General features: G+C 45.3%; 1 protein-coding gene across 3 annotated transcripts in view; it reads left to right on the top strand.

Moving 5' to 3' along the window:
* RIOX2 (ribosomal oxygenase 2) overlaps window positions 1-16,300 on the top strand; it is a 905,982-nt gene that overhangs the window by 267,930 nt on the left and 621,752 nt on the right. For all 3 annotated transcript variants that reach the window (XM_078657815.1, XM_078657817.1, XM_078657816.1), the window contains one exon: window positions 427-858. In XM_078657815.1, coding sequence (XP_078513941.1) covers window positions 430-858 — 429 coding nt within the window. In that variant the 5' untranslated portion in view covers window positions 427-429. The remainder of the gene's footprint in view (window positions 1-426; window positions 859-16,300) is intronic.

Genomic DNA, 16,300 nt, shown 5'->3' with positions numbered 1-16,300 from the left:
ATGTAACATATTAAAACTGGGGTCTCACCACAAGAGTTGGGAGCGAGAGGTTTCCTTTTGTGGAGCAACCTGAAGACCAGACACGTCCCGAGTGCCCATTTTCAGGCTGTTAAAGTTTATGCTAGCAGTCTCGTCAGAGTGTCTATCCTAGGAAGCTTGCCACCTTAAAGACAGAAGTACTTAAGTAAAGTAGATGTAATGGATACCCTTGATAACGGTGTAAGTTCGCTATACAAGTCGACATAACATTTTGCCTGCGTTTCAAATTCAACCTCGGACACAAATATTTGTCCCATTTAAAGACCCTGGTTGTTATTTTAATTCTGAAAAAACAACTGTTGAACTTTAAAACAGAAGAAGATGCTGTAAAGTGATATGACATGTGGAATTTCTAATGACGTTTTCTTTTCTTTACACATTCCGTAGAACATGCCAAAGAAAGGAAGACCCAACTCTGAAACAGAAAGTCCAGGCCCCGCTACTAAACTGGCAAAGATAGAAGAAGCATACTCGCATTTCCATTTGGATTTTGACAGTCCTGTCACTCTTTTCGAAAGTTTGATTGCTCCAGTTACTCAAGATGAATTCTTCAAAAACTACTGGGAACAACAGCCATTGATTATTAAGCGAGACAACCCAGCAATAGCTGCTTACTACCAATCGTTATTTCAGGTTACAGATTTGAAGGAGCTGTCTCGCCTGGGCATTTATTATGGAAGAGATGTTAATGTTTGTCGATGTGTGAATGGGAAAAAAAAAGTGTTGAACAAAAATGGAAAAGTGAACTTTCTGCAACTGAAAAAGGATTTTGATCAGAACAAAGCCACAATTCAATTTCATCAGCCTCAAAGATTTAAGGTAACACATTCAGCATCTTAAATTGTTCACTTTAATTGGAGAAAAAATAACATTCTTGATCAATATAATTGTGCTTTCAATAGTTGGATGTTTATTCTGATCCCCAAGTCAAAGTTGCCCTTTGCCTCAGCCACTAGTGTTTTAACATGTTGGGCAAAAAAAATTAACCAGTCCTTAGAAAGTCCATTAATTTAGATTTTCTTAGCCTGTGCAGACACAATTAAAATTCCATTGAAGACGAGAGCATTGTAATTCGTCTTTAATTGCAACTCTCACATGCAAGAACATTATTACAAAACACCTGAGATACAATTGAGGCATAGGTTTCTGATGCTACTGATACACCCTCCAGACTAAGCGTCCTTTTGGGTAGCTTCTATTACCTCTTTTCAATGTCCTTGATATTTTAAGTAGAACAGCGTGTTTGTAGATAATTATTACTATTTCTTTTCTTCCTTCCCATATATATTTTCTTGGTGGTATGAGCTGCTTATACCTCTATTACACCGGTCATTTCTTTTTAATCCTTTGCTTGCCTTTAACTTTTTATCACTTTGCTGGTCTTGTAGCTGATTTGTATTTAGTATGAGCTGTATTTTTCATTTTTAAACATTTGTTCTTGTTTGCCTAAATATGAAATCTAACCCTTTTTCATAGTTGTTTTAAGTGGCAAACATTATTAATTATATGAAAGTTTCATTGAATCTATGATGTTTATAATCTTAATTTAATTCACTTGTATTGTTTATGCTGTTGTATTATGTAATATATTCTGAAATATTCATTATTTGCCAAGATGTAGGACAATCACAAACCTTACATGACCCAGTTTCCAACTGTTCTATATGTCCATTAGTGCATTACAGTTACTAATTTATTTTCATTTCTCCCATAATGGTTTTACAGTTATTCTCCATTTTACATTATTTTTCATTTGAATTTTTTTTTCTATTTTGAAAATGTGATGTTTACATTTTACATTAAAAGCAAATAACCTTGCTTTCAAGCTTTTAGGTGCATTCTGGGAGCTTTATAGGTAAACTCAAATTATTAAATGTTTACAGACGTGTACATAGATTGTTAAATTATGCTAAAGTGTACTTGTTTTTGCACTGGAAATACTTTCAATAATACAAGCTGATTTCACAACATTTTCTTAGTGTGCTCACCCTGTAATAGTAAATTGATGAATCATGTATAGAGGTTATAACAATGTATACATATGGATAGCATTTTTGCCTAAGTGGCGACAATCCTTTTTTGGAGATCCATGCTTTCGTATTGTAAACTGACAGCCAAAGTATTTGTGCTGCAGGGATTTGGGTCTACTTCTCCAGTGGGGGAAAAAAACATAAAAACGTGTCTTGGACCCCAAGCAATATGTTATGGGAGATCCATTATTTTCCCTTTTATCTTCCCTTAGCCCATTTGTGTTTTACCAACCTCATTTGCTTCAGTGTAGATTTCGTTTCATGATCCTGTCCTGAAGTGGTTCTGGAACAAGTCCTTACAAAATTAATTAATGTTCATCTACTCATGCACAGATAAGCATGACTTGGTAAAGGACAAGTTACAGAGACCATCAGTTGTCTTCGGAAAGATCCTTTCTGTGAATGTGAGGCTAGTTCCTCATCCTTACAGAAGATGCTCTACAGAAACATATGCACATTTGATGATGTGTTTGCTTCATATGCTATCCTGTAGTTGTAGATTATGTGGCGGAGTTATTTGACTATCTGTATAAAGCTTAATTCTAGTGTGGATGCATAGGTTATCAGCATGCCTCTAAACTTGTCCTAAAATTACCTTCTTGCCCACCAGTAGTAGGAGGGCCAGCCTTCAAGTCAAGAACACTTGGATTTCAATTTCCTATTCAGGTAATTGCCACTACTTTAAATAGTCCCATCTAAAGAGCAAAAACTAAATTAAACATCTCTGCTGATGGGGTTGGTGTCGCCAAGCAAGATGGCCAGATGGACATGGGGCTAAGGCACTCCGTAACCTCGAAATTATATCCTGAGTAATCCTGCCCTTTAGAATGGGAAATAACACCCACAATGAGAGGGCTGCTAATGCCCTACATCTGGGGACCCGAAATGTGACCACGTCAGAGCAGATGAACCCAGTGGCACCACCCGCAAGGCCTGTGCTTCCTTGAGACCCTGTTATTCTACCTCGAGAGTGAGATAATTCTGCACTGTAGCAGAACCTCGCTTTGGGCCTCTGTGGTAATGGGCTGCATAAGTGCCCAGATTTATATACCCACAGGAGGCTCATTTGGACTGCACCGGGCCTGCTTTGAAGGGTTAGGAGGTTCAGCTGAGCTTGTAAGAGGAGAGGCCTTGATTCCTCTGATGCCTGGACTCGAGCTGCACTGGGAGAGGGTCAGGTGGCAGCTTTCTTGGGAGGGGAAGCACCACACCCTAGGAGAGCGCCTCTAACCCGATCACCTGAAGGGTCGGAAAACACTGCAATTTGGCATAACTGGGCCAGGTGGGACCCAGTGGCAGCACCCGTGCGGCAAGACCTGTGCTCCCTGGAGGCCATGCTGCTCAGCATCAGGTCTGAGATAGTTACCTAAAAAGGGTAAACCCAAATGTAGTTTCTGGGTGCAGAACAGTACATAGGAACAAGGACCCAGAAAGTAATTATACAACACACACAATTCAGAGCAAAAATTAGAACAATACAGGAGATCTTTGTTGTACTCAGTGTTATTAAATCACACTGGACATCCAGTATCATCATTTAGACATTCTTATATCTAAAGTGCCTGTTTCCTTTTCTAGGGGCACTTTAGATATAAGAAAGACAATGCGGCCCGCACTACGCAGAGCAATACAATCACTAATTATGCTGAGCCCAACACAGTATGCTTGAAGTAGGAGCCAGGTTGCCAAAGGATGTGGTGGACCATCCAAGAGAACCCTCAAGGGCAGCACTGGTGTCAGCCATACAGCGCTTCAGGACTGCACTGGAGACCAAAATGGATTTGGTATCCACTTTGGTGAATCTGCTTCACACTGACCTGCGAAATGTGTCTGAGAAGGTGAAATGGCAGAACACTTGATGGGAGCCCTCCATCAAGGAGTTAAAACACTTAATAAGCAAATGTACGAAATGATTGCACCAACCAGAACCCTGTAAGATAGAGTCGAGGACGCAGAAGGGCTCTCGTGTCACAATAATCTGAGATTCCTAGGGTTTCCTGAGGGAGCGAAATTAACAGCGCCTTGGCTATTCTCTGAGAATTACATCTGTAATATGGTTAAACCGCAGGGGCTGTCAAATATTTGCCATGGAGAACGTGCGCAGTGTGCCATCAATGAAACTGCCATCAGTGCCCCTCCTAGGGCGCTCATGCAAGGATTTTCAGTTACAAGGTTCGCAACGTTATTCTCATAGTGAACAGAGAAGTGGGCAACGTCCAATCTGACAATCAATAATATCATTATTTTAGGCTAAAAGGCCCTAAAAAACAAGAAAGTAAAAAAATTTAAAACCGATTGCCATTTGGTTCATATAACATTCACTTGAGCGGTTCATATATTGAACATCCGTTCACACGTTTACATTACATTACTCTTCCACTCTTCCTGTCACAATATCTGTGCAATGTAAATTATTCAACATGTTCAACTGGTCCCAACTCCCAATCTCCTCCCCCCCCCACCCCCTGAACGAGTTGCTTAATTTCCAGTCGTATTTGTTAGCAGTGAATGAATGAATGAATGGGGAACTTGTATTGCGCATACTTAACCCCAAGGGGCATCAAGGCGCATGGAGCACAGACAGACATATAGAATAAGAAAACAGATGATGCAGCTAGTAAGACTGAGAGAAGAGCCATGTCTTTAAGAGTTTATGGAAAATCCCCAAGGAGGGTTGGCTAGAAAGTTCGGGGGGGGGAGTGTTCCATAATTTCGGGGCCATAGTGGAAAAGGCTCTTCCTCCCCATTTCGCCTTTTTGAATCTGGGGACAGTAAGCAGATTTCTAGAGGCCAAACGGAGGGTTCTATTAGGGGTGTATGGACTGACAAGGGTCTTGATACCTTCGGGACCCGATCCAAACACAGCCCTGTGAGCCAGTCAGATAATCTTGAAGGAAATCCTGGCATGTATAGGTAACCAATGGAGGTCCTTCCTGGCCTGGGTTGCAGATGAAAGCCTGGGTAGGTTTAAGACCATCCTGGCTGCGGCATTCTGAACCATCTGGAGGCGATGGAGAGATTTCTTGTTAATGCCACCATAAAGTGCATTGCAATAGTCAATCCTGGAAGAGACCAGGGCAACTGTTGACTGTTTGCGGGCGTCGGGCGATAAATATGGGGCAATCTTTTTCAGCATCCGGATGGTATTACAGCAAGTATGTGTTACATCTTCGTCTATCTGTGCTATTTTTACTTGGGGTGGTGCTTGGTAATTGGGGGGGGGGGAAGAAGGGAGAAGGGGAGTGACCGCTCCCCCAGCCCCCGCCATGTTTTGGGTCCTTTATTTCCCTGGCATCCCTATCTCATTGCCTTGGTCCTTTGGTGGCAAATTTGGCAGGTCGTCTTTTGTGTCATCTAGATCTAGTGTTCGCAGATCGTTCACTAGGTTCCCCCAGGCTCTTGATATTTCTAGGTTCCCTATACCTCTGTTCACTGCGCGTAGCAAGATTCTGTTTTCTGCGTCTGCCCATTTCTCCAGTTCCCCCCTCCAGCTCTCTATTTGGGGGTGCTCTCACAGACTTCCAGTTCTTCGTGATTTCCCTTTCCGCAAGTACAAATGCTAAGTCTTGAAACCTCCCAGTAACCTTGGTCTTGGCCGTGTGTGGGAATCAGTGGAGTATGCAGCAACCTGGTGTGTGCGGAATTTCCTTATCTATGATGTTCTCGACAGTCTTTAGTACCTCCTCCCAGAATTCTCTTAGGCCCGGGCAGTTCCACAGCATGTGGAGGATATGTGCCTCCTTGTCCCCTGCATCTTGGGCATTCCGCTTCCTCCGTTTGGAAGTAGCGCCTGATTCTGACCGGTGTGAGGTACGCCCTATGAAGTTTATGAGTTTGAACCCAGTGTTTCTAGAGACCTTCAGGGTGTGCTCTACAGTGGTATCCCAGTCTTTTGCTATGATCGGTTCCCCTAAGTCTTCTTCCCATTATGCTCTCAATCGCTCCAAGGGCCTCTGAACGATGTCTGATGGCTCCATATATGCAGTAGACCGTTTTTGTCCTACCTGCAGAAAAGACCACATATCTATAGCAATCTAACAACCCTGTACGCTATTGCTTTCGGAATGCCACCGTCACAGCTCTATGTAATAGGAAATGTCCCTGCGGGAGGTTAAACTCTTCTTGTAGGTCCTTAAATGGGAGCATTTGGGATTCTTTAAAGACGTCCCCAACCACTTGTATCCCAACTTCCTTCCAGTCATCTAGTCCAGCCCAGTTCCCCCATTTGGTAACTGACGGAGCATTTCAATGGGTATATCTGGTGAGTAGGTGGCCCTACAGCCCATCCTTTGCAGCCATCTCACCCAGCACTTCGTGATTACTGTCTCTTCTTCCGTCTTCCTATGTGGTCCTTGCTTCAGCCTCAACAAAATTCTCGTTAGACTGGGGGTTTTGGGGCGAATGGCGATTGTACTCTGTCTGGGTTTCTGCTGTCCGCCAGCCATCTCACAAACTATTGCAGCTGTGCTGCCAGGTAATACGCCTTGAGGTCAGGTGTAGTGTAGTTCCTATATCCCTGATAGACTCTGAGCATTGGAATAATATACACTATAGTTTTGACATAGGACTGAGGTCAGTATGTTTTTGTCGAGTACATTAAACGTAATTACTTGTGTGTGCCAGCTAACTCAGAGGTCACTAGAAACTTCTTGAATGAACAAGAAGGGATTAGTTTCTGACAACCGCATAAACATGACAACTTTGTTTCCCTTAGAATCAGAACAGTCTCAGAATCGTGGAAACAATAGATAACAGTTTCACTCAGTCAATCGTGCATGCTTAGTTTCTACAGAGTTACACAGAAATAGATAGACGGGCATTTCAATAAACAGGGTTTATTGAACAGTCTTATTTCTCGTGCAAGAGATATGAACTGCAACAATCGTAAGACAGAATGCGAAGTATAATACGTACAGCGTTAGCAGTAAGATAAAATAATACTGCAATACCATGGTTTGTAGCTATGACATTTATTCATAAAAATACATACATAAATAACACAGGCTAAAATGTGAATACTCGTCTGGTGCTTCTAGCTAGTTCTACCCCATTCTACCCCAGTGTACCTAAGTGTAGGACGAGGTAAGAAGTAGGTGCTGTTTGTCTATAGTCTAGTTGGGCTATAGTTTAGATTGGTGTTGCAAAGATTTGCAAAAAGTCCCTCTAGGTTCTAGTCCGCTCCATACCTTAGAATGAGAGAGGTTGGATCTCGATCTCTAACACCCCGCAAGGGGAGTCAGAAACACTGGAGCTGGATTCTCTGTGAGGAGGATGACTGCGTCGGGTCAGTGCGTCAGGCGGGGACTCGACTTCCTTCCGAACTTGCCATGGCGAGCCGGGTCGTGCAAGTATGCAGCCGAACCGTGGTTTGCCATGGCAAGTGAAGGTATATTTATACCTTGAAGGTGTTTAGGAATGCCAGTATTGACGTAAAAGTCTGTTCATGCATAATAAATGAGTTCTTGGAGAAATCAATAATCCAAGCAAGGGGAAGTCCTAAAGGCTTAAGAGTCTGGTTTTCGAAGAACTCGTTGTGAAGTGTATGGACGGATGTAGGTGGCCATGCCTGTATTTGGTTAGCATGGATAGTGCCTAAATTAGGGTAGGATTTCTATGCCTAAATATGGGCAATTCGAACTGCGTCTATATAAGGGCATAAATTGGGAAACCTATATACGGTATCTAAACTGACTCGCAACACCCACTCCACTTTCGTATGGACGACATTACTAAATTCTAAACATGCTAAACATATTTAAAATATAGCTAGCTACACATGAAGTGCTAAAAACATGTCTAAAATACATTGTTAAAACGCATTAAAACTGTTGCTATGCATAAAAATGTAATGGTGCTGTACATATTAAAGCAATGTTCCATTCCAAGCATATATTTACAGTGAATGCTAAATGAATGAACATACATATATATATATATATATACACATGATGAAATGGCTCATAAATACAGCAGACAAAGGTCGAAACCATTTCATGTCAAGTTACATAAAACAATTTGTTATTGACACGGTGACATATTGTCTCTGAAAGTCTTTCAAATAATTCTGTTCTCTATGAATAGTTCTACTGTAAGCCGATTACTTTGCCAAAAAAAATACTAATTTGGAAAAAATAATTAATAATAGGAAAAAGTTCCAAGTTTAGTCTTTGTTTGAAAAAATGAAGACCAAATTCAGAGTCTTCCCGGTACACTGTGTGCTGAATCAAAAATCAGTGTATGGGGATGGAGAAAACATGAAATCTTCTAATCCTGTAGACAAAAAGTTGTCTACCGTTGAATTAAAGTTGAATTACCTCGTTTAGGAGACTAACCGCACATAGATGAGAAGCATCGCCTTCAGCATTGGTTGCATCAGCAATGTTCGTATCGGATGTTACCTGTGCGCCTGTTGTTTCCTCTTGTACCTCAGCAGTAGCAGTTCGCGTCTGTGAGATCTCAATGAATGCCGTCATCAGGATTGGTAGCCGCTGGGGACAACACAGAGCATGGGCCGTTACCGGGTCCTGGAGAGTATCACTATCCCTAGGCATGGCTGATGGGAGTTTTAGAGAGATGTCTAGCACACATTCTCACTGCAAAGCAGGCAGCGTTGAACATGTAAGATGTAATCTTGCCAGATTGGTCTGAATGACAGAAACCATGTGGTATTTAATTCTCGAAGACGAGGTAAACCTAAAATGTGCATGATGCGCTCACGACACTTCATCTCCAATAGAGCTCTCTCTATGGTGCTTGGAGTGTGGCTGGTGATTAGGCTTTCCATAACGTAGCAGTAGGAGCAAAAATAGGATCCCTGCAACGAGTGCTAAAAGTAGTGGCAGTCCGCCAAACACAGAGTGTCCGAAGTTGGGAATTATTCCGAGGACTGCTTGAAAAGGTGCTAACTGTCCTGAACACACGTTTTTAAATACATGTACAATACCGCTCGTATCAGACATGTTTAAGATACGTTCCAATATTTCTGAGAAATGTATAGGGCAATTTGAATTCAAAAGGGCTTGTATCTCAGCTGAAGTCCTTCCGACTTGTAGATCATAGGTTTCTTTGGCTGAGATCAGAGGCACTGTTTGTTGTAAAAGAATGGCTTTCATTCTGCTTAGAGTATCAATTCATATAGAAGAGATGTTCAGTGAAGGCCATAAAGGCAACTCCCTGGCTGTCTTGATCTGAGGGAACAAGACTTGCATACAGCAAGTGACCCTGGATGTAACCGTTACTAGATATGGAATACCTGGCAACATGCCACAGCAGCAGTGATCATTCAACCTAATGTAACTTCCATTAGAAAGTTGGCCAAAAATTGGATTAATCACTGCAGCTGATGAACCTTGCAGGTGGCAGGATAAGTTTGTTGTGGAACCATCACAGGCCCGTGTAAATTAATACCCTGGCATAAGAGAGAACCGCTTAGTGCGTTTTCACAGGTTGTACCGCTAAGAAACACTTCACGCCCCCCACTCCAACATTTGTGTGTGTAAGGTAAATCCCAGGATGTCTTGATGTATTCTTCTCCCAACCTTTCATATTTGCCTGCTGGTATATGTTTTAGGCAATACTGAAAATGGAAAGTTGTAACAGGCAGAGTAATTTTACCATATATGATCCACTCAGTAGCTGGTTTTTCTGCACTGTGAATGGTAATTTGTCCAGTTTTTCAATGCTCAGCACCGTATAGTCTGCTCCCCTTTGTGCCAATTTGATCAATCAATCAATCAATCAATACATTTGTAGAGCGCGCTACTCACCCGTGAGGGTCTCAAGGTGCTGTATGGAGGGGGGTGCCGCTATTGCTCGAATAACCAGGTCTTGAGGTGTTACCTGAAGGTGAGATGGTCCTGGGTCAGTCTTGGGTGTGCGGGGAGGGAGTTCCATGTCTTGGCTGCCAGGTAGGAGAACGATCTTCCTCCAGTGGTGGTTCTGCGAATCCGCGGGACGGTGGCGAGGGCGAGGCTGGTGGAGCGGAGCTGGCGGGTGGGGGTGTAGAATGAGAGGCGGTTGTTGAGGTATTCGGGGCCAGTGTTCCCGTAGTCCAGTCGGCTGGTGACGAGGGCCTGGGTGACCGTCTTTCTGGTTTCGGTGGGGATCCACCGGAAGATCTTTTGGAGCATGCGCAGGGTGTTGAAACATGAGGACGAGACTGTGTTGACTTGCTTGGTCATCCGTGGGTGTCGGTGCGGTGCCCAGCGTCGTGGGCCACCAGGAGTCATCCCAGGCGGATGGGGATTGTCCGAGGATGAGGACCTCCGTCTTGTCCGAGTTGAGCTTCAGACGGCTGTGCTTCATCCATTCTGCGACATCTTTCATTCCGTCCTGGAGGTTAGTTTTGGCGGTGAGTGGGTCTTTGGTGAGTGAGAGTATCAGTTGGGTGTCGTCGGTGTAGGAGATGATGTTGATGTTGTGTTTGCGTGCGATGGTGGCGAAGTGGCTCATGTAGATATTGAAGAGGGTTGGGCTGAGTGAGGATCCTTGGGGTACACCGCAGATGATCTTGGTGGCCGCGGAGAGGAAGGGAGGGAGGCGGACTCTCTGGGTTCTGTCGGAGAGGAACGATCTGACCCAGTCCAGGGCCTTTCCTTGGATCCCAGTGTTGTAGAGGCGGGTTATTAGGGTGCGGTGGCAGATGGTATCAAAGGCTGCCGAGAGGTCCAGGAGGAAGAGAGCGGCTGTCTCTCCGTTGTCCATCAGGGTCCTGATGTCATCGGTGACTGCGATGAGGGCGGTCTCGGTGCTGTCGTTGGCTCGAAATCCGGACTGGGATGGGTCGAGCGAGTTGTTTGCTTCGAGGAATGCAGTCAGCTGTTTATTGACGGTCTTCTCGATGACTTTAGCCGGGAAGGGGAGAAGGAAGATGGGGCGGAAGTTCTTGAGGTCTTTGGGGTCCGCTGTGGGTTTCTTCAGAAGGGCGTTGATTTCTGCGTGTTTCCAGCTTTCAGGGAAAGTGGCTGACGTGAAGGAGCTGTTTATGACGCTCCAGAGGTGGGGCGCGATGATGGTGTCGGCTTTGTTGAAGATATGATGAGGGCATGGGTCGGAGGGGGAGCCAGAGTGGATGGTGTGCATGACGTGGGTGGTGTCTTCAGTGCTGATGGGGGTCCATGCGCTGAGGGTGGTGGTGGGGGTCATTGGTTTGGTGGCTGGAGGCGGCGTCTGAGGTCCAAAACTGTCGTGTATAGCTGCGATCTTGCGGTGGAAGAATGTGGCGAGGGAGTTGCAGAGGTCTTGCGACGGTGTGATGTCGTTGTTGCTGGCGCTGGGGTTGGAGAGCTCTTTGACGATGCTGAAGAGTTCCTTGCTGTTGTCGGTGTTGTTGTCCAGCCGGTCTTTGAACGATGTCCTTTTGGTGGTGCGGATCATTTGGTGGTATTCGTGGGTGGCGCTCTTGAGGGCTGTCATGTTTTCTGATGTCCGTTTGTGGCGCCAAGCCTTTTCGAGGGTTCGGCATGATTTCTTTGCGCTTTTGAGGGCTTCTGTGATTCATGAGGTTTTTCTGTTGCCAGTCTTGCCTAGGAGTTTCTCTATTGGAGCGATGTCGTTGGCGCAGTTGTTGATCCACTGTGCGAGATTGTGTGCTGCGTCGTTGGTGTCAGGGGTGTCGACAGGTGGGTTCTGGCTCAGCGATGTGGTCAGCTGGTCTATGGTGACTTTGCTCCAGCATCTGTGGGGGATCTGTAGCGTGTGGTGGTGGGATATAGTCTTCTTGAAGGTGAAGTGGATGCAGCTGTGGTCGGTCCAGTGTAGTCCGGTGGAGTGGCTGAAGGCATCACCACCCCCTTTTGTACAGCATTTTGAACAAGGCAGCACGACCTACCAGAGACAGGGGCAAGGATCTCCAATGTTTAACATCTGTTTTGAGCCAGGCCGGGGGGGGCTAAATTATGATCATAAAAGAGGGTAGGGTCAGATGTGGCATATATTCCTAGGTATCGAAAGCCCTCCACTGCCACCTCAATCGCGCAATTTAGTGGGAGACGGGGACCTGCCCCCGAAGCATAAACTGTACAGATTTACTCCAGTTTATTTGATAACTCGAGTATTTCCCATAGTTCGTGAAGATGTCCAGGACACCGCAAATGGACTTATATGGTTAGGCTAGGTACAGCAAGATATCATCGTCGTAAAGGTATATTCGATCTTCCTGACCCTCCACCCATTTCAGGCCCCTCACCATCACATCCCGACGGATCCAGGTGGCCAGCGGCTCCAGAATCAAAGAAAATATCAGTGGGGACAGAGGACAGCCCTGCCGGGTTCCCCTCCGCAGTGTGAATATTCGTGAGGTATAGTTATTAACCCTCACTTGGCCCTGTATATCTCTGTAAAGTAGTTTAACCCAGCCTAAAAATTTTGGGCCAAATCCCATCTTTGCCAAGACTTCCAATAGGTACCGCCAATCTATGGAATCAAACGCAGTAGAGGCATCTAGAGATAGCACTACAGCGTCTTCTTCCAGGAATTCCCTCCGCGCCAGCACATTAAGGTGGCGGAGGTTTAGTGCTGTATTCCTCCCCGGCATAAACCCAGACAGGTCAATATGTACCAATGATGAGATAACCGGAACCAGCCTTGTGGCGAGAACTTTAGCTAGGATCTTAGCTTCCGCGTTGATCAATGAAATCGGCCAATATGAACCGCACTGATCGCCAGGCTTCCCTGGCTTATGGATTACAACTATAGATGCCACTCGTTGGTCACTAGGCAGCGTCCCTTGCTCGTAGCTTTCATTGTACATGGCGCGCATATAAGGGGCAACGTGAGGGGCAGTTACTTTTAAGAATTCAATGGGGGTTCCATTGGGCCCTATGGCCTTCCCTGAGTGAATTTGGCTTATGGCCTTTTGGATCTCTTCATCTGTCAAGTCACCCTCCAGAGCTTCTTTATCAGTCTCCGAGAGAGATGATATATTGCTGTCAGAAAGGAGTTGGCGAGAATCCTCCGCAGTATATTTAGTGGAGGGAGATTAGTTTGGCTCTAAGTGATCCGCAAAAGCCTCTGCTAAATCCTTGGGATGTGTTATGGTTCTACCATTAGACATAGTCAAACTTGACACCCACCTCTCCCCTTGCTCTTTCTTTTCTAACCAGGCCAGTGTCTTCCTAGCCCTGTCTTCCAGTTCGTATAAACGGAGCTGCATACTGAGCTGTTTGGCCATCATATGTTCTCCTATTTTGATCCTATACTCTTCTCGTTTTATTGTGAGGTGAGGCAACGTGTCTTCTGAAGGCTTGTCGGTGCTATCTAGTTCCAGTTGACAAAGCTCATTTTCCAGTTGGGCTAACCGGCGATGCTTATTCTGGATGTAACCCTCCTTTAAGGACAATGCATGCCCCTTTAGGGCCACTTTAAAGGTCTCCCACAGAATTTGTGCTGATGTTACCGAGCCAACATTTTCGTTAAAATAATTACAGGTTTGCTGACAAAGTTCTGTTTTTATATCCAGAATTTTCAGTAAACAAGGGTTTAGAACTATAGTGGATTGTGGCTGCCTCTCCCATTGTGTAAGTTCAACTATAACCGGAGAGTGATCTGAAATGCCTCTCGGCAGAACTTGGGGGTTCTGAAAATTACCAATGGAGGCTGAGTGTGTTAGAAAATAGTCAACACGAGATGAGCTCTTGTGTGCATTCGAATAGTCTGTTTATTGGATATCATTGGGTTTTAAGGTACCCCACACATCTATTAGACCTTTGGCTGTGGTGAATTCTTTCATATGTACATTGGGACGTGTTCCCACCCGCCGGGGATATCTATCTATATCATCATCCATGGTCATGTTGTAATCCCCTCCCGGGATCAGTATACCCACTGGAAGGTCAGTCAATATTTTGCCGAGAGCTGTCAATGCTTCCTTACCCAATGCAGGAAGTAGGTATACTGAAATTATATTAAGCGCCCTTCCCTTCCACTGGGCCTCTAGGACAGCAAATCTACCCCCAGAGTCCGCCCAGGTATTCTTCACAATAATAGCTAGGTTCTTCTTAACTAGAATCCCAGTTCCCCTGGATCCAGTGGTAAAGTCGGCATGAACCAGGAGTTTGTAACCCCCACTGGCTAGTGACCCAGACTCTGTCTCCTCTGCTTTCAGGTTCTTCACATCTCCGATCCACCCTTGGATCCACCCGGACACTTTTTCTGTGGTCGCCTGCAGCACTTCTTCGCAGCTATCCATTGGAATCGACGACGAAACCCGACACCAAAAGACACCTATGCACCCAGCTTCCCTGGGTGAGCACATGATTGCTTTTGTTCCCAATCATGTGCGTCTCTTGCAACAGCACTATGTCCGGGGCCTGTCTTTTCAGGTACTGTTGGACAATTCCCCTTTTAATTTTATCACCCATGCCATTTACGTTCCAGGTAAGGATGGAGATCGACAAATCCATTCTACCCCCCATCATCCGATGTGGTGACAGTGAGAGTGCGACAGTTTAATAGAAATGCATGCATAACAATTTCCCCTGATAGTACAGTCAAGGCGTGATCTTTCTCGTCTTCCCAACAATTGAAATCAGGTGTGAACTCTGTATGTGGTAGTATGCATAAACTACTTTGTGAATCAAACTTTTCTAAAGACAATAAACACCCATCGCTCCACCCCCTTACTACCCCCTCCCTGCCCGTGGATTCAGAACTACCCACTCCCCAACTAGGCAGAGTGCCTCTCCCCCTCCCGAAAATACCGAAAGGTGTGGGTTTGCGGTCCCCTCATCTCTGCCTACAGCTATTAGTGGTATACCTCCAGTCTCTTAGCTCCCAGCCCGACCCATGTAGGAACAAAATAACACATATCACAGGTGAGTCTCTTTGACAGTAACAGTGCTATATCAAGTGTCCTCAGGACCAGTAAGTCAATATCATAATAAGAACGTTCTCACCAATGTCCTGGAGCGTACATGAAGGTAGATTGTCCTGCAGTCCCCATCGTCTACACGGCTGTATCACTGAAGTTGCAGCTAGTTGTCCTTAGCACTAGCGGAGCCTGTGAGAAGTTGGCCTGGTATATGATGTCCACTATTCTAGTGGGCACCTTGCACCAGTCCAAACGACCCTTATTGATGGTAGGTTTTAAAGTCAACCTTATAGAAAGCTATCCTAGTGGTAGCTGTGGAGAGCAGCCTTCAGGCTAAGACTTAGAGGCGAGGTAAGCTAGTTGTTTTACCAATTATAATCTCTTGAATGATCAAATAAAAGCACACCACACAAGGTATATATCAAATATATATGTATTTATTCTAAAAACAACCCCTCTGGACTCTTTATGAGGTCGGAGGTAAAAGTACAATACAAGGAACTTAATTAGCATACAATAAGTTGCACAGTTTACGTTATGCCCTAGGGGCCTCACAAACCGTATACTAAAATAGTGGTATAAAGAACCACAGGAGAGTTAGAAAGCAGGCCTAGGGCCTGTGGAATCGCCGGGGTTGCCTAGAACCACCTAAAGTTAGGATGTGGGAGGCCCACGGGAGACGCGTGCAGTGTCTAAACACAGCCGCGGGTTACCATTGACTTTCAATGGAGAACGAACAAGTTACAAATTTACAATTTAAGGGCACTTCTAGGTGAACTACGATGGAACCCTTTTAGACTAGGACACTTTGAGAGTCCAGACCCACGGAAGCACCGGAGTACTCGTGTTACCTTACCCAGGGAAGCTGGGTGCATAGGTGTCTTTTTGTGTTGGGTTTCGTTTTCGATTCCAATAGAGAGCTGCGAAGAAGTGCTGCAGGCGACCAGAGGAAAAGTGTCCGGGTGGATTCAAGGGTAGATCAGAGATGTGAAGAACCTGAAAGCAGAGGAGACAGAGTCTGGGTCACTAGCCAGTGACCAGGATGGCAATAGGAAGATGCCAGCCAATTTTGGGTGATTTCAGGTGAAAAGGTGAAGCTGGTCTCTTCAGCCACGAGGACCAGGAGGCGCCGACGACAACCAGGAGCTGGATTCGAGCTGTCCCACGAAGGATCTAGTTGACTGCGGTGTCGGTATCCGGATTGGACCCAACAAGCCTTGGCAAACGCAATCCACGCAAGTTGTCGTGATTGGCTTTGGTGCAGGCCAGCAAGGTCTGAGGAACTCCTCCTTTGGAGAGGAGTGGGAGCAAGCCTGGAGCAACCAGGAAAGCTAAAGAAAGTGAAGATTGGTCTTTGTGGGGGCTCAGTAGCCAACGGACTAGGAACCAGGAAGACGCGTCGAGCTGAAATGCACAAAGCGGG

Source organism: Lissotriton helveticus, chromosome 8 (assembly GCF_964261635.1).
Source record: "Lissotriton helveticus chromosome 8, aLisHel1.1, whole genome shotgun sequence".
Classification (NCBI taxonomy): Eukaryota; Metazoa; Chordata; class Amphibia; order Caudata; family Salamandridae; genus Lissotriton; species Lissotriton helveticus.
Note: the sequence above shows the minus strand (reverse complement) of the source record. Positions and strands in the feature narration are given on the sequence as shown.